This window comes from Marmota flaviventris, chromosome 9, assembly GCF_047511675.1.
Source record: "Marmota flaviventris isolate mMarFla1 chromosome 9, mMarFla1.hap1, whole genome shotgun sequence".
NCBI classification, from domain to species: Eukaryota; Metazoa; Chordata; class Mammalia; order Rodentia; family Sciuridae; genus Marmota; species Marmota flaviventris.
This window is the reverse complement of record NC_092506.1, coordinates 63,126,500-63,148,524: the sequence shown is the minus strand read 5'-3', so window position 1 is coordinate 63,148,524 and position 22,025 is coordinate 63,126,500. Positions and strand designations below refer to the sequence as shown.

The 22,025-nt window shown below is 37.0% G+C and overlaps 1 protein-coding gene across 1 annotated transcript in view; it reads right to left on the bottom strand.

Annotated features, from left to right (window-relative positions):
- Nucleotides 1-1,981: 1,981 nt before the first annotated feature.
- Spcs2 (signal peptidase complex subunit 2) overlaps nucleotides 1,982-22,025 on the bottom strand; it is a 32,660-nt gene continuing 12,616 nt past the window's right edge. The window contains exons 2-5 of the mRNA XM_071616485.1: nucleotides 13,611-13,694; nucleotides 12,734-12,893; nucleotides 9,769-9,904; nucleotides 1,982-5,432 (exon numbers count right to left, since the gene is read on the bottom strand). Of these exons, the coding sequence (XP_071472586.1) occupies nucleotides 5,246-5,432; nucleotides 9,769-9,904; nucleotides 12,734-12,893; nucleotides 13,611-13,694 (567 nt within the window). The 3' untranslated portion in view covers nucleotides 1,982-5,245. The remainder of the gene's footprint in view (nucleotides 5,433-9,768; nucleotides 9,905-12,733; nucleotides 12,894-13,610; nucleotides 13,695-22,025) is intronic.

The window sequence follows — 22,025 nt, the reverse complement described above, 5'->3', positions numbered from 1 at the left end:
CTGAAGAGCAAACAAATAGAATGGTATGGTACACTTGCCTTGGCAAGCCTATTGTGCAGGCTGCTTTACTAATAAAAGATCATACAATATCCTATGTACTGCTTCATAGAGCTGATCTGCCATTATTTTTGTCTATTAGACATTTGTCCAAATGTTAGCAACAAGTAACCTATTCCTGAATTGGGCAACAGAAGTTGCACATCATACCAATTAGATTGATTATTGGTTCTACAGAGAACTCCCGGTGACTGCGGTGCAAAGACTTCCCTGGGTAGTTTGAACTAGAAATGAGATGGAATGGACTTGGATAAAACAGAACTGGACTAAAACAAGATCTCTTACCTTATGCCACGTGTTTAAACAAATTAATACTTTCTTAATTACCTGAGCATGCTTGCTGGTAGGTTCTTGCTCTTTGTACTTCTGTTGTAAGATGTGGATAAAATGTGCCTCCAGAGCCCTGTCCTTGTGAAAGACATGGGATGGTCTGGGATTGTGAGGGATACGAAGGGGCTTCCAAGGGTAAACACTAATTGGTGCCTATCAAAGCTTGCAATGAAATAAGATCTCTAAAAGAATGTGATAAGAAAATGGAAAGGTAGAGCTGGCCATTTTCCTTCTCTCCAATCTTTAAGAAAGGATCTAAACAATGACTCTGATTGTAAAGTAAAAGAATATATCATAAAATATCTGAAGAATCCACCTGTGCAGTGGGCATGCAACCTATCCTGTATATTCCCCCTGCTTGTAGGCATAAGATGAAAATGCAACTGAAAATGCTGAGGAAATCATATCCACCAGCGGTACTGATCCAGTGTCTCATAGGAATTTGAGCATCTGGTCACACCAGCTTCCTCAAGTCTGATAATCTTCATTCAAATATTTTGTATCCTGGCCCACTGCCACCAAGGAGTAATAAAATGTCCAAAACCTTTTCATTGTGTTCTCCAAGTTCTTTCACTGGAATTGGTAAACAGTATTCTGGGATGTTTGCAGCCCTGGGGTTGCAAACACTAAAACTGAAGGCTCAAACCTATTAAAGTTCTGCAACAATCTGCCTGTTGTTTTCATACTAAAGATCACAACTTAGGTTGAAAGCGAGGAAAATCCCCAGTGGGCAGGAAGTGAAACAAACAGGAAACAAGAAATGATAAGGGCTGAAGCCACAGATGTCTAGAGACATTGCTGGTCCCTTAAAAGTAAAACAACTTTGTCAGTCTCTTATAGATTATTCTTATATTTTAACAACCATTTTACTATCCTGAAATGAAATTCATAAATAAGAGTCTACCAGGGCTGGGGATGTGGCTCAAGTGGTAACGTATTCGCCTAGCATGCGTGAGGCACTGGGTTCGATTCTCAGCATCACATAAAAATAAAATAAAGATATTGTGTCCACATGAAACTAAAAAAAAAAATAAGAGTCTACCTATATATTTTATCAAAGAAATAACAGTAACAAATGGGGAATAAGTGTCAATTATGATAATATACAATTCAATTTCAAAATGTAAATTCTTCACCATGACTACATTAGAAACATGATACTGTCAGATGTTTGCATCTAAACAGAATCACCATGAATTTGACAACTATAAATGCAACTGAAAATGCTGAAGAAATCATATCCACCAGTGGTACTGATCCAGTGTCTCTCAGGAATTTGAGCATCTTGATCACACCAGCTTCCTCAAGTCTGATAATCTTGATTCAAATATTTTTGTACAACTCTCCAGCAAAATTGAGATCCAGTTCCTCATAGTGGTAAATTTGCTTGATAATGTTCCCTTTATTGACCACCTTCTCTTCCCTCTCACTTTTTCACTTCCTTATGGGGCTCCCTGCATATCTCATAGACAAGATACCATTCTTGTTAATAAAATTTTCAGAGGTTATAAAGGGTCTAGAATTTTATCCTACTTGCAAGCTAGTTAGACTGCTGTTCTTTCATGATATTAGCAGAAGACATGAGACTCCTGGATCAGACAAAAAAAAAACTTTATTACTTATAGTACAATAAGAAACATGAACATAATGTTTGTGCCAGTTCCCCATGACTCCCATTCCCAAAAGTGCCACAGATGGGCCTAGATGGATTCCTCTACGGGCAGACCCTGATGTTGTAGACTCAACCCTTTTATAGTAAACAGTGCAAAACCCTGCTCACAAAGTAGTTTACTGCCAACAGAATACAGAGGAATGGCCTAGGAAGACAGTGACACATGTTGCTTTCATACAAAGCAAGAATCTTCAGGGACATTCAGGGCTCATGCATTACCTTTCCCAGTTCCTTTTTCTCCAGGTCACATAATCCAGTATTTGGTGACCAAATACTACTCACTCCTCATCAGTGATTTCCCAGAAAAGTCTGTTTCAGAAAAATCTCCCTGTAAGGCCCAAAGCTCCTTCATGTCAACCAAGATCCACTGCCAAAAATTCTGAGGCCTTTACTATTGTGTCTGCGATAGACCGTAGGAAGCTGGCTGTAAGATAGCTCAAAGTTGCCATTCTTTCTTACATACCTAGTTTCTTCCCTTCTTCTTATGCTCATGTAAGTGCATGTCTGCATCTGTCTTTTTCTCTCTATATATATATGTAACTAGTTAAAATGGGGCAGAAATGAGGCTGGTTGCCAGATTAATCAGGAAGTCCTCCTAACCAGAGGAGTTAAAAACAAATAACAACAAAAAGGGGCATCTTTTGAGCAGTTATCTTTGATAGTTTTCTGTTGTTGCGATAAAATACCTGATAAGTCAAACTTAAAGAAGGAAATATTTATTTTGGCTCAGTTTCAGAGGTTTTAGTTCATGGTCACTTGACACTGTGGCTTTAGGTCTGTGGCAAGGCAGAAAACCATGGGAAGGGAACGGAGGGAGCAAACTTCTTCACAAGTTGGGGGCAGGGTCCAGTATCCCCTCCAATTAATCACAAAGTAGTTTACTACCAACAGAATACAGAGGAATGGCCTCTGTAATAGCCTAAAAAAATAGCCTAACTTCCTGCCAGTACGCGCCACCTCCTAAAAGTTCCACCACCTTCCAATAATAGTACTACAGTTTGGGGAGCAAGCCTTCAACACATGAGCCTTCAGCGAACATTTCAGATCCAAATCAGAGCAATCTCTCAAGTTATTTCCCACTATTCAGCCAGTAACCAGTTCTCTAATTCCTCATTAACATGCAATGTTAAATTTAAGCATTCAAAACATCAGTCTGATAAGTGGACCATAGAAAAGAATATCAAGAAAATCCACGGTATTAAAAAAAGTTTATAAGAATCTATGTTGATTTTTAAGGTAGCATGGACATCAGAGGAGTTACCTGCACATAATGTTCTTTCAGCTGGGTTTTCTATTTAATAGCAGAGAAGATTGTTAATGGGGACAGGATATATTCTATAAAATCAGTGACACTGCAGCTTTCCCAGATGATTTCCATCAAGGAGACAACGGGATGTATAATGTGGTTAGTCTGGGTGGATATAAGGTAGAGTTGGTGAGAGGGCTGTAACCGGAGAAGGAACTCAGTTCAAAAGAAATACAACTTTGGGGCTGGGGATGTGGCTCAAGTGGTAGCGCGCTCGCCTGGCATGCGTCCGGCCCGGGTTCGATCCTCAGCACCACATACAAACAAAGATGTTGTGTCCGCCGAAAATTAAAATAAAAATATTTTTTAAAAAAAAAAAACAACAACTTTGTGTGTATGCAAACAGACCTTGCACCTTTTATTTCCCAAGGTTTTTCTGAAGCAGAAAATACTGTTTCTAAAAAATAAATAAAAATATTACAAACACTAAATAAGCATTAGCAACTGAAATTTGTAAATAATAAAAAACACTGGTGACCTTCTCCTTAGTGGTACTAAGTGTAGTTGGAACTGCACTTTTATAAAGCTGGAGGAACAATATTCCTAAAGGTCACAGGATCTAGGCAAGGCTGAACTCTTCTCGAACTAGGCTGCAGAAATACTGCAAAAAAATTTGTTTGTGTATGTGTGTATGATGGAGAATCAAACCCAGGACCTCACACATGCTAGGCAAGTGCTCTAGCACCGAGTCTTTTTATTTTGTGACAGAGTCTCACTAAATGGCCCAGGTTGATCTCAGATTTGCCATCCTCCTGCCTTAGCATCCCAAGTAGCTGGGATTACAGGCATGCATCAATGCTCCCTGGTGATGCTCTTTTGTTGCGTAGAAACACAAACTCTGGTGCTACAATGGGATCTATTAAGTGATGTGTGACAAATAATTCAAGTTTTATGTCTCAGCTTCCTCATCTATAAAACAGAGATAATAAAAGTACCTACCTCTTAGAAGTACCGTGGGCTTTAGTGAGTTAATACATGTAAGGTACTTGGAACACTTCCTGGGACCAAGTAATGAGTGTTCTTATTATTCTTACCAGAGAGCTACGAGTTTCTCAGTTATGGGTTTTCAGGGCTCTATGAATAGTTAAACAGCCTGGAAATGAAAAAAACCTACAGTAGTAGAGAAACTAATAACACTTGCTGCTCTGTTCCTTCCATCAAGACTATGACTCATTTTTTCACATCTTCTTTCCTTTTATTGAAAAAAAAATTTAGAAAATGGCAATTAATAAAGGTCGCAAACAAATCAACAGGGATATACTATGGAAAACAGACAATATAAAATTAAAAATGCCACTGGCTTCTTCAATTGATTAAGAACACAAAATGTGTTTTTAACAGGCAGGTCTTTTTAGACAAATTTAAAAGCTATATTTTGTGGGTTTTTGGAGTTTCCCCAAGTCAGATATATACACACCCACAAAAATGGTGTGTGAGGAAAGCTGTCATACACAAGAAGTTGTATCCTGAATTCTTTAGGAAACAGTTGTTGAAACAGAAATTAACATGAAGTCAGCAACAGGTTAACAATTTTTTAAAATTGAGTCTTCAAATGCTGCATGGCACAAAGCTATACTATAGAAAGTACTACTACGTACAAAAAAAAAAGTTTTATACAGCTTTCAGCAAGAATGCTTTTCCAAAGCAAGTCAAAACAACACAATCAGCAGACCAAGGAAGCTACAGCTAGAAATAAGAGCTACAACTTCTTGTATCTGTGCTAGAAAATCCTATTTTTCCAGAAGAGACTAAAATTTCAGGACAAAAAAAAGGGACATTTTAAACATTTCTTACTTTACCCATTTTAAGTTCTGTTTCTTCCCCCACCCATCCAGTAATTCAGCATGATCCAGCAGAAAGAGGGCTGCTTTTAGAATTGGCTATTTTATTTTTCTTTCTGTGGCAAGACTGTCATGGAGCCTGGATATTTCAGGCTCGTATGCATCCATGACCAGTGTCCCGCTGTGGTCAAAAAACTTGGCGATAGACTTAGTGAATTCGGCTTCCCGCTGCTGCTTTGTTCTCCCACTGATGAAGGTCAGTTTCAGTGTATATTTGTCATCAAACCTAAGCATCAGGGCAAAAGACAGAATATCAAAAACAAACACATTTTAGAAGATATTATAAAATATTATGCATACTGCTAAGTGTGATGGTAGTATTCTCCTAAAGTTATCTGTGGATGACTGATTATGATATCCAGGATTTGTTTCAAAATATTTCAGTAAGAGAAAAAAATGCTACATGCTTATGTCACAAGACTGGAAAATGCAGACAGTTACAGCAACTGGGAAATAAGCACATGGGAATTGTGTTATTTTGACTTTTCTGCATATTTAAAAACATGTATAATAAAAAGCTTTAAAATTGAAGAGAAAGGGAAAAACAAACAAGAGCACAGATGCAACCAGTAATAATACAGGCACCAAGTATTTCTGAAAGAACAAGGTGGGCACTGGTGATACAGGGAACATGCAAATACTTTATACTTGGGCCCAAAACTATTCTGGGAAAGCCTTCTCAAACCCTCATCTGGGTTACATGTGTCTCCTTCTTCTTCCACAGCACCATCAATTAATATTCAATTCAAATACTAACCCTTCTTCTTCCATCAATTAATATTCAATTCAAATACTAAATGCCTATGATATTCAGTTTTAAAGATAGCTTCCATGCTTTCAACAAAATTATCTGTACTGCAATGAGTTTGTGTATTTGTGTTTTTCACTAGATTGGGAGATTCCTGAGGGCAAGGATTTTTGTCTTAACTGCTTACTATCATCAGCATGGCACTTGGGTAGGCAACCACATTTTTCTGAATAAAGAACCCTTGCTATCAAGGAGGCTCCCCAATTCTAGGGTGCTTAGCCCTTGCAATCTGTAAAAATTGAGCTCTAGGCTCTACTGACTCCATACCCACTGCTTTACTTCATGAACTCCAGAGATTCCTGTTATACTTTAAGGTACAGGAAGGTCTTTATTATTTCTACCCATTAAGAGGATTTAATGATACCATTTTCTGGTAGGCTGATACCCCCTCACCACCTGCTTCTGTCCACTTATTAGGGCACATTCAGTGGATTATCATGCAGGTATTATCCTTAGTTGAAGAAATTTCTTATACACCTATTTCTGCATGCTTAAAACAGAAACACTTCCACTTACTTTAAGGATTACTATCATAGTCAGAATGGTACCTACTGTTTGACCATAGCCTCCCAAAGCATAAGTCTTCAATAAGTCGTTGGACATTATCCCAACTTGGATAATGACTAGTGAAGGCTCTTGAACTATTTTAATCGCCTCAAAAGATTTTTCTCAAGCTCTATTCACTTGTTGTTAACTGAATCACAGTAATTTTTTGACTTCTGGGCCCTGTTTTATTAGCAGTTACATTCCTTTGATGGCAGGACATGATCTGATGAATTGTAACCTGATGCATCTTAGAAATAGCTATCCTTAACTCAAACATTTATTGAGCACCACACCTAGTTTTAGATACTAAAAATATACAGCAATGAACAATATATATAAACCTCTGCCTTTTGGGGATTTTCATTATAGTGTGTGTGAGGGGACCAAAAAAAAAAAAAAAAATGTTCTTTTAAATATAACAGGGCAGGAAGCTTCACTAGGCAAATGTTTGAGCAGAGCCCAAAGAAGGCAAGAGAATGAACTATCAGAGAAATTGATATCCCATGCAGAGGAAGCTACAAGTGCAAAGGCCCTTAGGCAGAACATATCTGGAATAAAGAGTAGAAAAGGGTCTTGATGAACAGAATGAAGTGGGAGACAATGACAACCATTGATGAGGGGTACAGACAATAGATACATATTAACTTCTAAACCACCGTTAGAAACTTAGCTTTTTCTCTACATAAGAGTTTTGAGCTGAAGACTGAGGTGATCTGACGTTTTAGATGGATCAGTATGACTAGTTCAAGTACATTTCAGTCATTCACACAATAAAGCTTTCTATACATCTAAACTGTGCCAGGCCCTAAGCTAGCTCTGAGGACCTAGAGTTGAGACAATCCCTGCCTTGGCTTAAGTATCTAGTATGTAGTGAATGGTAAAGGGGCTCACACTGCGAAGGAAGAGGGCCTACGAGGAGACAAAGATAAGCAATATAGTTCCAAATGACCAGGGTAACAGAGATAAGCGTAAGACGCTCAAGAATACCTAGGTGTACCTAACCCAGACTAAGCTATGTCAGGGAAGACTCCTTAGGAGGATAACAAATAGGAGGCAGGTGACAGATAATCAACCCAGAGAAAACAATCTTGATTGAAGGCACAGGGTCAACTGGAAAACTCAGCAAATTAAAAACTCCATGATACTGCTAGAGTAAAAATACATGTTTTGAGAGGGGCACAAAAAGATATCATGAAGGACAGATGCTGAAAGACTGCACATGCTAATGGAGTTCAGGGTATTTAATAAATGTGCTGAGAAGCAAGTAAACTGCAGAATTCTTACACAAGTCACAAAGCTTGTATAAATCTGAATACGGCAAATGGTGGTCTGTGAAACCTTTCACTACCATTCCATACGGCAGTTATGGAACAAGATGTCAGAACCAGGAACTATTAAACCACTAGAAGAAGAGTTGGGAGGACAGAAGAATTTCTCCACCAACAATATGGCAACTGGCAAAAATGAGAAGGGAGTACAGAAAAATCAGAACCTTTATATAGTGCTAGTGGGACTGTAAAATGGTGCAGTTACTTTGTTAAACAGGTTGGCAAGTCCTCCAACAGTTAAAGAGTTACTATACGATTCAGTAATTCCTCTCCAACAGAAATGAAAGCATATCCACACAAAAATCTGTACACAGATGTTTATAGCAGAATATTCACGATAGCCCAAAGATGATGACAACCTAAATGTCACCATTAATTGATGAACGGGTAAACAAAATGTGATATATCTTTGCAATGGGATATTATTCAACCTTTAAAAAAGCAATGAAGTACTGAAGAAGGCTACAATGTGGCTAAACCTTGAAAACATTATGCTAAATGAAAGAAACCAGTCACAAAAGGCCACACAGGCTATACATTCTAAAATTTAATTCACATTAGATGTTCATAGAAAACATTTACATAGTAAGTAAGTAATTGGATATTGCTTAAGGTTGGGGGGAAATGGGGAAATAGGAGGTAATAGCTAAAATTTATAGGATTTTGTTTGAGGTAATGAAAATGTTCTAGGGTTGACTATGGTAATGATTGCAAATAACCGTAAATACACTATAAACTAATAAAGTGTACACTTTGGGTGAACTGTATGGTTGGTGAAGTATATCTCAATAAGGCTGTTAAAAAAAAAAAAACATGTCAGAATAAAAATAATGAAATCAAGATGTTGCCAGATTCTAAAATTATGCAACTCTTCTTCAGTGGCCTGGGAAGAAGTTCAGATTCACAACAGCTGAGTAAAAAAAGAGCTAGAAGCCCTGCTCCAAGGATAAGCAAGAACTCAGCTATAACATCAGAATGAAGGTCTGCTCCCCTTCTTCATAGACATCTTCACAAATCAGCAATGAAAGAGAGCATTTATTTGGTGCTGATGCTATGTTATCTTCATATATGTGAATAATTGTAACTTCAGGACCTACTTTTAGGAAGTATACCATGTATTTTTAGTTAATGACAAAGGCATGACTTCTGGACTTAAACCAGGTCTGGAATGCCTACTCTAAAACTTCTGGATTACATGATGCTAGAAGAATTAATGTAACCTTTGGACCTGTGTTCTTATCTATAAACATATGTTCTAAAGTCTATTTAGCACAATACCTGAAAAACAATAAATGTTTAATAGACATTTGCTATTATTATAACTGCTATCATATCTTCCCAACAACTCTAAAGAGTCCTTTTTGACTTCACTAAAGGCACATCGTTTATATGATTTATCAAAAGTCATACATTGAGAAACAGACTGAGCTGGCATATGGATTCCATTCTGGGTACTTACATGGACTCTGGACTGTATTTTACAAAGTCATACAGAGCAATGTTCCAGAGGTTCTTGACAGCATTTAGTGTGTAGTCAGGATCATAGAAGGCACAAAAACTAAACAGAGGTTTTTCCAAAGATAACTGATCTCATACCTTTGTCATTTGTTAACTTGTCACAAAGGATAACATTCTTTATCCTTTCACTAAAGTACTTTCTTAGAAAGTTTATCCTCAGAGGATTTCTGTGATAACCCAATCTCAGAACTGCAATGTTAGAAAAAACCTTTTAGATCATTCACATCCCTTTCTTCATTTTACATCACCAGCACTATGCATGATCTGCATAGAACACACATACAATATTTGTTGTTAATAATGACGACACCATGGGGCAAATACAACACCAGGATTTAAGAATTTATAAGGATAGTCATTACCTTTTGAGACTGGAGGACAGTTGCCAAATATCATCAGGATCCATACCAGTAGGATCTTTCCTGTGAGCCACAAGAAAGATGCTCTTCTCCTTATATGAGGTATAAATGGTCAGAATCCCCATCATCACGAAATAGGTTCAAATAAAGTTAAGGGGAAAATACACAAACAAAAGAGAAGTAACCCAAACTGACAAGAACACAAAAACTTTCATGATAGTTTAAAAAAAAAAAAAATTTTTTTTTGTAGTTGTAGATGAACAGCATGCCTTCATTTTACTTGTTTATTTTTATGTGGTACTGAGGATCAAACCCAGTGTGCCTTACACATGCCCTGCCACTGAGCTACTACAGTCCCAGCCCCTCATGATAGTCTTAAAGAAGATGGTCGATTTTGCCTTACTGCAAAAACACTTAAATTTTAACTATTTCATTTTCATCCTATGTTTATGTACCAAGAGAAGCAAGGCACTCTCTGATAAATCCTCCAAACATCTCAAAGTCTGTCAAGACTTTGTTATAATTTGTGCTATTTCTGTATTTAAAAAAACACAATAATCACAATGGACTTGACCAGGTTCCACCAATCTCAAAGGTAACTAGAATAAAAGTGACTTCAAATTAGTTACACTGTACAATTACTATTACATTCAGTTAACAGCATTGCCCACCATATCTGACAGGTACTTGCTGTACCTGGCCCAAGAGCTTTGTGTCCATTGTAATTAAAATTTCAAAAATAGGAGTCATGAAAGTATAGTGCAAAGCATATAGACTCTAGAGTGAGGTGATCCTAAGATGTGAATCTTGAAGGCCTTCAACGAACATAACTGTGATAAATTATTTTTTCTTCCCCAAGTATTCTCACCTCTTTTAAAATGGGGATAATAGTGACTTTTTCGAACTGTCATGAGGTTTATACATAAATATATACATATATATTGCATCTAGCACACAGAAGATATTTATAATAGTAGTTACTACTATTATATATAAAACTGACTTGATCTTGCTTTGTTTTAAACTCATATCGAGATCATCATACTGTCATATGTAACTAATTAAAACAAATTAAAAAAAAAGACTGAGCAATAAAAAAAAAACAAAATTCATATAGAGATGATTGATCTGGTTACTAAAAGGGGTCAGGGATCACACAGTGCCAATTCTGGGGACTATCATTTGACACCAATTATAATAATACCATTTTTGATCAAGGCCTGCTTATAATATATGACTTGCTAACTACCTGTGGGGGTAGAACCTTTTAAAATATTTCAGGTAATGGCAACAGTGTTTAATAATTTGTTTGAACTAGTACAATGATAGCACACAGCAGACATACAGTGACTATTAAAAATCATGTAAAGATAGGAGTGGTGGCACATGCCTATAATCCCAGAGGCTCAGGAGACTGAAGCAGAAGGATTACGAGTTCAAAGCCAGCCTCGCAACTTAGTGAGCCCCTAAGGAACTCAGTGAGACCCTGTCTCTAAATAAAATACAAAAAAGGTTTGTGGTCAACGGTTAAGCGCCCATGGATTCACTTACGCAATACAAAAAAAAAAAAAAAAAAAAAGATATAGAGATGCATGTACTAACATGGAAAGATGTCCACTATACTTTTCTTAAGTTAAAAAATAAAGTATAGAACAAATACACAGATGGTTTGGTTTGGGTGAGAGGACCACATTAAAAAAAAAAAGTTTCATGAACATAACTTTTGTAGTAGTAGTAACAGCACAATAAAATTTCTTTGTTTTCAACTTCTGAGAAATAATCAAGCTGGGTAGGTAAGGTCACAACCATAATTCTAAACTTACTATTAAAAAGGAGAGGGGAAATGCTCCTCAACTGACGATGGAATTATGGAAACACTGTTAGGTCAAAAATGCATTTAATATCCCTAACCTACCAAACATCCTAGCTCAGCCTAGTCTACCTTAAACTTGCTCAGAACACTTACGTTAGCCTGCAGCTAGGCAAAATCATCAAACAAAAAGCCCATTTTGTAATAAAATGATGAGTATCTTGGGTAATTTACTGAATACTGTACTGAAACCTTAAAAAAAAAAATACTTTCTTTTTTGCTGTTTGTTTCAGCTATAACTTGAAAAGTCAAAAAATCTTAAGATTGCAGGCTGGGGTTGTAGCTCAGTGGTTAGAGCTCTTGCCTAGCATATGCGAGGCACTGGTTTCAATCCTCAGCACTACATAAAAATAAATAAATAAAATAAAGGTATTGTGTCATCTACAACTAAAAATAATTAAGAAAAAAAGGAAAATCTTAGATTGGACCATTTAAGTTAGCAACTATCTGTATTCCATACCAAGTCAATTATAAAATCTCTCATTTAATTTTCATAATTCTGAATATTAACCATAAGTGAGATAAATTCAGTATCAAAAATTTAATTTCTTATTATCACAAGATTACACACACATAAGATTTCAAATTATATTCTGCAGTTCCCCCCAGGTTCTTAACTCTACTGTAACACAAGTCAAACTTATATCATAGTCAGTAGCTTCCAGTCCAGCCCCACAACTTCAAGGAAACTTGTCTTCTGACTCTCCAAACTCTAATGCTTGTCTAATATTCTGTGTAAGTGGCTTAAAGCAGCCTAGTCTAATGGGGAAAGTTTTGGGCTAGAAGTGAGACAAGCTGGGTCTCATTATTCCTGTATGTACTGCTATTAAGTGCTCATATTACAAATATAAGAATTTCTACATTAATAACTAAAATGAATTACAGATAAAACAACATATTAAGCCTAAAATATCAAAGACGCTAAACAAATGTAAATGCCCACAGCTTATTATTTTAAATTCTAACATAAGCAGATACCAAGAAGGAAAGTTTTTATGGGGAACAGAGAGGAATATTTCTCTGTAATATGTAAAGACTGTTATAAAGCCATATGTAAAGACCGTTAGTAGAAAACAAACCTGATAAGTAAAGGATATGATATGACGCACAGGGCTAAAACTGGCTTGGACTCTGGAAAGGGGTGCATATAATCCCAAATCAAAGCCACTATGGCAAAAAAACAGGAGATGGTACAGATGGTGAGGCGACCGTCAATTAGCCCAAAATTCTCCACATACTTGTACTTTTCCAGAAGTACCTAGTGAGAAGAAAAGGAATCAAGCTTCAGGAATGTTTTCTTCATGCTATGTGCTTTTACTCTTGATTTCTATGAAAAGGTTGTTAAAAATTATATGAATTAACAAAAAGTTCTCTCCAACAGGTATTTTACCATTCTAAACAAAGACAACTTAAGTCATTTATAAAGGATCCTAGGTAAAAAGTCCATTAACTCCTTACAATATATATATTTTTAAATCCTCAACTTTCCCGATAGGATATAGTTAAAACTTTTCTTTTCCCTTTTCAAATGGAGAAATGACTAACCATGGATAAATGACCAATCTTCTCTCAATCTTTTGTGCTCTAAGGGAATTCATCTCAAAAACAATAAATTACCAACTTTTCTGAGCTAGCCAACATTCACATTTAAAAAATTTTTTTTTTAGTTGTTGATGGACATACATACATTTATTTATTTATTTATATGTGGTGCTGAAAATCAAACCCAGTGCCTCACACATGCCAGGCAAGTGCTCTACCACTGAGACACAGCCCCAACCCCAGCCCCAGCCCCAACATTTACATTTTAACATACACCCCCCATCCCCAATTATTCTGTAAGAGTTCTGGAAACTGCTGTATGCCTTATTTTCTAACATTGAAAATTAAGGATACTTCAAGTTAACAGAGTAAAAAGATCTTCAGGAAATGGGCTGTCATCTGTATACATGCTCATGGACCCTCAAGAAAGTACCTTTTTGGCAGAATCATCCAAAGAGTTTTTCACAGCTGATCCATCCCATTTGTCAATTTTTACAGGCTTATCATCAATTTTCCACTGTAAAACAAAGAGAAAAATTGTTCATCAAGAAACCCGACATCTCAATTAAAATAAAACAGGCTGCTTTCTTAAGAGTATCCTCAAGTATACATAACATTTATTCTTTGCCTTTTGATGATGGAGAGCTAAAATACAAAACAAAACAAAAAAAAAGAGGCTGAAGAAGAGGAGACTAGGCCACTAGAATCAGTCGGTACTTCTGACATTCATGTGATGTTAATAGTCTCTAAGCAGAGAAGTCAAAATCTTGTACAAGCCCAGAACCAGAACACTTACACAGGCTAGTCTCTGTGAGCGTGTAATCATATTCTCCATCCCCATTTCACTCAAATGTGAGTAAAGAAAAGAATTCCATTTGTTCATCCTTTCATTCTGTAACCACAAAACTCAGAAAATACATGCAGGAATTTATACACTAAACAGAATGGGCAGGGTTTCCTTTAATAAATACTTCTTTGTCAGGGGTGATAGTACTTGCCTAGCATGTACAAAGCCCTGGGTTCAATTCCCAACACCATCACAAAATATAGACAAAAACAAGTAAAAAATAAACAAACAAAAAACCCCCATTAGTTGTCCACTAACAACTTTTACATTTTAACAGGATGTCTTAATTTTAATTTTACAGCATGTACAGTAATCTAGTGCAATCTGTTAGAGCACTAAATTTTCAATCACAAACCAAGTCCCTGACCCAGTCCCAGCATCAATTAGTTATGTGACTTCGGAGAAACCTGCTTTAATTTCGTTATAAACAGAGGTTTAGAAAAGTTTTCCACATACTGCTTGCTATTCAGAGATAACTGATGTTTCACATGTTGTGAGCAGATGTTCAAAATATTATAAGATCTACAAGTGAATTTAGCTACCTGGACTCAACATCCACTTCTGGAAATTTTTCTATAACTACACACATATGAAATAATATATAAAGCTACTCACTGCAACATTATAATATATAGCTTTATATATTATTTACATATAATATAAATAATATATTTTATATTATATATAAATATACAATACTTATATATAATATAAATATTATATATCTTTTCATAGAAGAAAAAAAAACTAGAAGTAACTCAAGTATTTATCTAAAGGGGGCTGATTAAATCAACTATGGTACATCCAGATATCCTACATGGGAAGAGAGAAGGAAATGGATGAAGAGTGAGCCACTAAAACTTTTAAAAACATGTGAATGTATTATATGGTTAAAAAAAAATCTCAAAATTCAACTGATTAAGTGAATGCAGCTTAAGTGAAACAGAGTGTTTATAAATAATGAGAAATCTTGGATAGATCACATTAGCCAACATTTATTCTTTTTTTTCCATTTTTTTATTAGCAACTCTTACTTAAGATAGAGTAAACAAATATTGTATTTCATAAAAATTCGAAATTGATTTGGCTTCAGAATGGATTAGTTTACTGAAGAACAGAAAACATTTATATCTTATCAACTTTTTAAAATTGGACTGTGATTCTATACACCAGTACACAAAAAGAACTGTTCTATAAAACTTGTTGAGGGGAAAAAAAACCCATGAACTAGAACAGTCATGCTTAAAAGTGATTAAGTCAATCAAAAATTTTCCCTCTGGTGCCTTATAAAAACAAAATTTTTCTTTCAGAACATTACTCATGATAGCATGCTGCAATACTGATTCTTACAACCTGCCAACCTACAAATCATACACAATATCAAATTCTAAAAATACCAATTGAATCATGAATTATAGGGTTTTCTAGCTACATAGCTAGATCACATGCACTCAGTCAAGTAAACCTCATTTTGATATATACAAGCAAAAGAAAAGACCTTGAAAATTCACAATAAAAATTCAAAATAAAATTTATGAAATAAAATCATTTAAAAGTTTTAAGTAGGGCTGGGGTTGTGGCTCAGCAATAGAGTGCTCACCTAGTACGTGCGAGGCGCTGGGTTCAATCCTCAGCACCACATAAAAATAAGTCAGACAGAGAAAAAAATTCAAGTAAAAGAGAAGGCCTCGCGAGCTAGTCAGACAGAGGTAAAAATTCAAGTAAAAGAGAAGGCCTCTCGAGCTAGTCAGACAGAGAAAGAAAGTTTAGAGCAGAAAAAGCCATCAGGGGAAAAGTTACAACAGGAGACTGCTACTAACACCTTTCTATCACCAGAGGGCGTAAGTGTCCAACCAACAACACCATCTCCATATGCTGGGAGGCCCCCAACCCCGGCAGTTAATAGACGGGATCCTGAGACAGGATCTCAAATATTAACATGCCCTGTATTTGAGGCAGGAGGGCAGCGAATTCACAATGCTTTAAATTTCAAAACAGTGAAGCAGCTAAAAGAGGCTGTAACAACCTATGGTCCTCAAGCACCCTTCACTGTAAGCATGGTCGAATTCATTAACAACTTGAATGACGCCAGCAGATTGGGCTAATATGTGTAAAGCTGTGGTAAATGGAGGACAATACCTGTTATGGAAGGTTGACAATGAGGAATTTTGCATGGAGACGGCTAGGCAAAATGCAGCAGCTGGTTATCCTCAGAGAAATCTAGATATGTTGTTAGGAAAGGGACCTTATGAGGATCAGCAGCAACAAATTGCATATGATCCTGGCGTATATGCACAAATTGCTATAGATGCGGTTAGGGCATGGAAGACTTTACAAGGACATGGAGGTTTACGAGGTCAATTATCTAAGGTAATACAAGGAGCTAATGAACCTTATGCTGAATTTGTAGATAGGCTTATTCAAACAGCTACCAGAGTTTTTGAGAATACAGAACAAGCAATGCCATTAATAAAACAACTGGCTTATGAGCAAGCGAATCGTTGGTGCAGAGAAGTCATTAGATCATGGAAACATGAAAATTTAAACACATATATTAAATTATGTAGAGACATTAATGAACAAGGGCAAGTCGTGGCAGCTGCAGTAAAACGGGTTTTAGATGCCAGACCAAGAATATGCTACAATTGTGAACAAACAGGACATTTTAAAAGGAATTGCCCCATAGGAGGAGGGTTTAACAAAACTAGGTATCAAAGGAGTAGAATACCGGGTATTTGCCCACAATGCCGTAGAGGGAGACATTGTGATAATGAATGCCGTTCTCAAACCACCATAGAGGGTACTCCATTATCAAAAAACGAACAAGGACCAGGTGTTTATCCACGATATCGTGGACAAAGCATCAGGCTCTGTTGCCAAAAGAATGGACGGGGGGGGGCCAATGCTCCGGGGCCCAAGACCACAAATATACGGAGCACTGGAGGAACCCAGCAACCCCATCAGGGTAGTGCCAGGACACATTGTCCATTAGATCTCTCATCAGACAAACCAGAGGGAGCGCAGGGTTGGACATCTGCGCCTCCACCAGAGCAGTACTAACTCCAGAGATGGGAGTTCAAATCATTCCCACAGGGGTAAAAGGACCTCTTCCCCAAGGAACAGTAGGCTTATTATTGGGACGCAGTTCTTCTACTCTAAAAGGACTTATGATAAGTCCTGGGGTAATTGATCCCGATTATGAAGGTGAAATAAAAATTATAGCCAGTTCTCCAAAAGGTATATCAGTAATTTCACCAGGAGATAGAATAGCACAGTTACTAATAATACCCAGCCTACATGATAAATTTTCCAGTAGTACTATAGAAAGAGGTTCCAAGGGATTAGGCTCCACAGGTGTAGATTGGGCTATGCTTTCTTTAAATTTAGATTCTCGCCCAATGCTAAAACTAAATATTCAAGGACATGAATTTAATGGGCTACTGGATACAGGTGCACACCTTAGCATCATCTCTCGTCAAGAATGGCCAAAACACTGGCTATTACAACAAGCCACTCAAACGCTTCGAGGCCTAGGAGTGGCGACTAATCCCCATAGAAGTGCAATGGTATTAGATTGGAAGGATCCTGAAGGATGTGAAGGAACTATACAGCCATATGTATTGGATCATCTTCCCGTAAATTTATGGGGAAGAGATGTCCTAGATCAATTAGGTTTGACATTAACAAATAACATCAACCAAAATGCACCCACTATTATGACTAGACAAGGTTTTAGGAAACGAAAAAGATTAGAAAAACAAGAACAAGGTATAGCAGCACCAATACAAATAGATCAAGGAACAGACAGACATGGGTTGGATTTTCAGAAAGGGCCACTGAGACATAAAAATTACTTGGAAATCAGAAAGACCAGTATGGGTTCCTCAGTGGCCCCTGACTAAAGAAAAGATACAAGCAGTCCATGACCTGGTCAAACAACAATTAGCGGAAGGACATATACAACCTTCTGTATCTCCCCATAATACTCCCATTTTTGTCATCAAAAAGAAATCTGGTAAATGGAGATTATTGCAAGATTTAAGAGCCATTAATAATGAGATGGTTATTATGGGACCTGCTCAATCGGGGATTCCTCAATTGTCTGCTTTGCAAAAAACTTGGTATGTTTTAGTTATAGATATTAAAGATTGTTTTTTTTCAATTCCAATTCATCCTGAAGATAGTGCTCGTTTTGCATTTACTATCCCTGCACTGAATCATGAAGGTCCTGATCAGAGATATGAATGGAAAGTACTCCCTCAAGGGATGGCTAACAGCCCAACTATGTGTCAAATTTATGTTAACAAACTAATCCAGCCACTTAGAAATCAAAATCCTGAACTACAAATATTTCACTATATGAATGATGTATTATTAGCACACAAAGATAAAACACATTGCTAGAATGTTATGCCACACTTACAAACTTATTAAAAAATTTTAATCTAGAGATAGCAATAGATAAAGTACAATTAAATTTTCCAATTAATTATTTAGGAGTTCTATTATCCTCAACCATGGTCCGTCCACCAAAAATTCAAATACGAGTAGATCAACTCAAATCACTTAACGACTTTCAAAAGTTATTAGGAGACATAAATTGGATAAGGCCTTATCTAGGTATACCAACAGGAGAGTTGGGACCTTTATTAGATATCCTAAAAGGTCCATCAGATCCAAATGCACCCCAAATGTTAACGCCTGAAGCAAGAAAGGCATTAAAAATCATTGAAACATATATGGAAAATATGCATTTGGATAGAACTGATATAAGTTTGCCTTTATTATTTATTGTACTACCAACAAAAAATATTCCTACAGGAGTATTTTGGCAAGAAGGTCCATTATTATGGAATCATTTATCTTATTCTCCTAACACTATTCTTACTAGGTATCCTGAAGCTGTAGGACAATTAATACTCAAAGGAATAAAAGCAGCAAAGGGAGTGTTTGGAATTTCTCCCAATAAAATTATTACTCCATATACTATGGATCAAATTGATGAGTTAGCTAATGAGTTAAATACTTGGGCAATAATCATGTGCAAATCTAATGTTTCACTTGATAACCACTTACCATCTAATCCTTTATTGTCTTTTTGGTCATCGCATCCTGTAATTTTTCCAAAAATGACAAGAAAAACACCTATCGTGAATGCTCCAAATATATTCACTGATGGGTCAAATAATGGTACAGCAGCAATAGTTACCCCTGATCAAACTTTTACATTTTTAGTACCCAAACAATCAGCTCAAAAGGTAGAGCTTAATGCAGTATTACAAGCTTTTGTGATGTTTAAAGATTCTGTATTTAATTTATTTTCTGATAGTCAGTATATAGTTAATGCTATAGTATCCCTTGAAGATGCTGGTAGGATTTCCCCTTCCTCTACTGTTTTCTCTTTGCTTTCCACTATACAAAGTCTAATCTGGGACAGAAAAGATCCATTCTTTATAGGGCATATCAGGGCACATACAGGATTGCCTGGAGCCCTTAGTTTGGGCAATGCTTTAGCAGATTTAGACATACATGTTTTCTCTACACTAGAAGAAGCTACAAGTTTTCATAAAAAGTTCCATGTCAATGCTAATACTTTACAAAAGCGTTTTAAAATAACTAAGGAACAAGCTAGACAAATAATAAAACAATGTCAAAATTGTGTGACCTTTTTATCACAAGTTAATCTTGGAGTCAATCCTAGAGGACTGATACCTAACCATATTTGGCAGATGGACGTCACACACTTGCCAGAATTTGGAAAATTAAAATATTTGCATGTTACAGTTGATACTTCTTCCGGATTTTTGATGGGCTCCCTTCATGCTGGAGAAAAAAACTAAAGATATTATAGCTCATTGCTTACAAAATTTTGCCACTGTGGGCGTTCCAAAACAGTTAAAAACAGATAATGCCCCTGGTTCTACTTCTACCTCTTTTAAACAATTTTGCTCATCATTTGGCATTACTCATATAACAGGAATCCCATATAATCCACAGGGACAAGGCAGAGTTGAAAGAGCTCATCAAACTATTAAAATGTACTTATTAAAGCAAAAAGAGGGAATTGGGAAGGGGTATATATTCCCCAAAGATAAACTTAAAAAAATAACCCTTTTTACTCTAAACTTTTTAAATTTGGATTCATCAGGACTTAGTGCTGCGGAAAGGCATATGTATCCAAAAAATGTACATAAAAGCCCAAGGTACTTTGGAAGGATATTTTAACAGGACTTGGAAAGGTCCTGACCCAGTAATTGTCTGGAGTCGGAGGTCTGTTTGTGTGTTTCCACAGGGAGAACAACAGCCAATTTGGATTCCAGAGAGATTAACTAAAGCAATTTCTACAGACCAAAAAGAAGATGATTTGGCTCAAATCCATAACAGCTGATATCCAAAACTCCAGTTTGGCTATCCTTACATCTGCGACAGAACCAGGATGCTTTTTTCAATATCTATTTTATTATTGCCCTTTCCCACATTCTATTTTGTTTTTTGAGCTCAAACAGACCTAGGTTCATGTTTTGCTGATCAGTTCTATTTTTTGACTATAGAGTTTTTAAACATTGCAATGGAGATTTCACCTGTAAAAAGTTATAAGGCCTTTACTATTATGTGTTGTATGTATTATGTGTGCACACTTGTGTTTTATGTTGTATGTTTGTATGTACGTATGTCCATATATCATATATGATGAGCGCTCATGAAAAAATGGATCTAAATATATATTTTTTTTATTCAGGTGATTTAAATGGTTTAATTTAAATTGGGTAAACAGCTGTTGAGGGTTGTTTTAATATGTGAACAAAAAAGGAGGTTAACAGATCTGTTTGTTTACTTTCACCTTTCCTTTTCATTATATTTAATAATTCTATTCAAGATAATGTAAATTGTTCAGAAAATTGTTTTCTTTTAGTGCCTTCTGGAATGTTACATAATATTTTTCTTTAGCCATTATTGTCAGAATTCCTACCTTCATCCCAGTGCAGTTGAAGACAAAGATAAAACCAATCTACAGCTTCTGCAATAGCCATCACTGAACTGCTTGCAGAACTTGCCTGGACTATATATCACTTGTATGCATTGTGAATTCACTTGTATGCATTGTGAACTATCTGTTGGTGCAGCGACTTGTGGTAGTGTTGGGGTATTTTTGCTGATGGTGTCATCGGTGGTACAATTTTTCCAAAAGGAGCCATCACTGAACCGCTTGCAGAACTTGCCTGGACTATGTATCATTTGTATGTATTGTGAACTCACCTGTATGCATTGTGAACTATCTGTTGGTGCAGCGACTTGTGGTAGTGTTGGGGTATTTTTGCTGATGGTGTCATTGGTGGTACAATTTTTTCAAAAGGAGCCGTCAATTGGCTTGGTGTATCTTCCTCCCTTCTGCTTGTCATGGTCGTTCAGCTAAAATTTGGGGGCCAATATTGGTGAGGCAAAGAACCTCACCGCCCCCCCCCCCCCCCCCCCCCCCCCCCGGCTGGTACAAAGACCTATCCACAGGTGTGGCTGTATGCTGGACCGGTAGTCAATGATGGGTAAGATCCAATTGCAATGGTACCAACCTAAGACAGGAGGCTGACGCCTTGACGTCAGCTCATCCAATGACAAGTAAGGACCATATGTACTATTGGACAACCTAAGGCAGGCACGGTCCCTAAGCCACATGCTTGTTGTTTAAACAGAGAGGGGGAGATGTTGAGAACCACAGCAGAAGGGGCCCCAGCAAACTTCCAGCTGCCAGCTGATGATTGGCTCACAGCGGCCCCAGCAAACTTCTAGCTGCCAACTGATTGGCTCCTCTGCGGTGATGCTCACTGGGCTGTTTCCCCGCCCTTTCAGACCATGGAGCTGCTCACTGGGGGACTTTTTTTTGGCTCCGCCCATGCGATCCAGCCAATCTGCCTCAAGAGCAGGAGGAGTGGGGGAGGTTGAGAGGCTTGTGGGAAGTTGAGCTTGTGGTGGCAGTTGGGCTCTGAGGGTTTTTCCTGAGGAGCT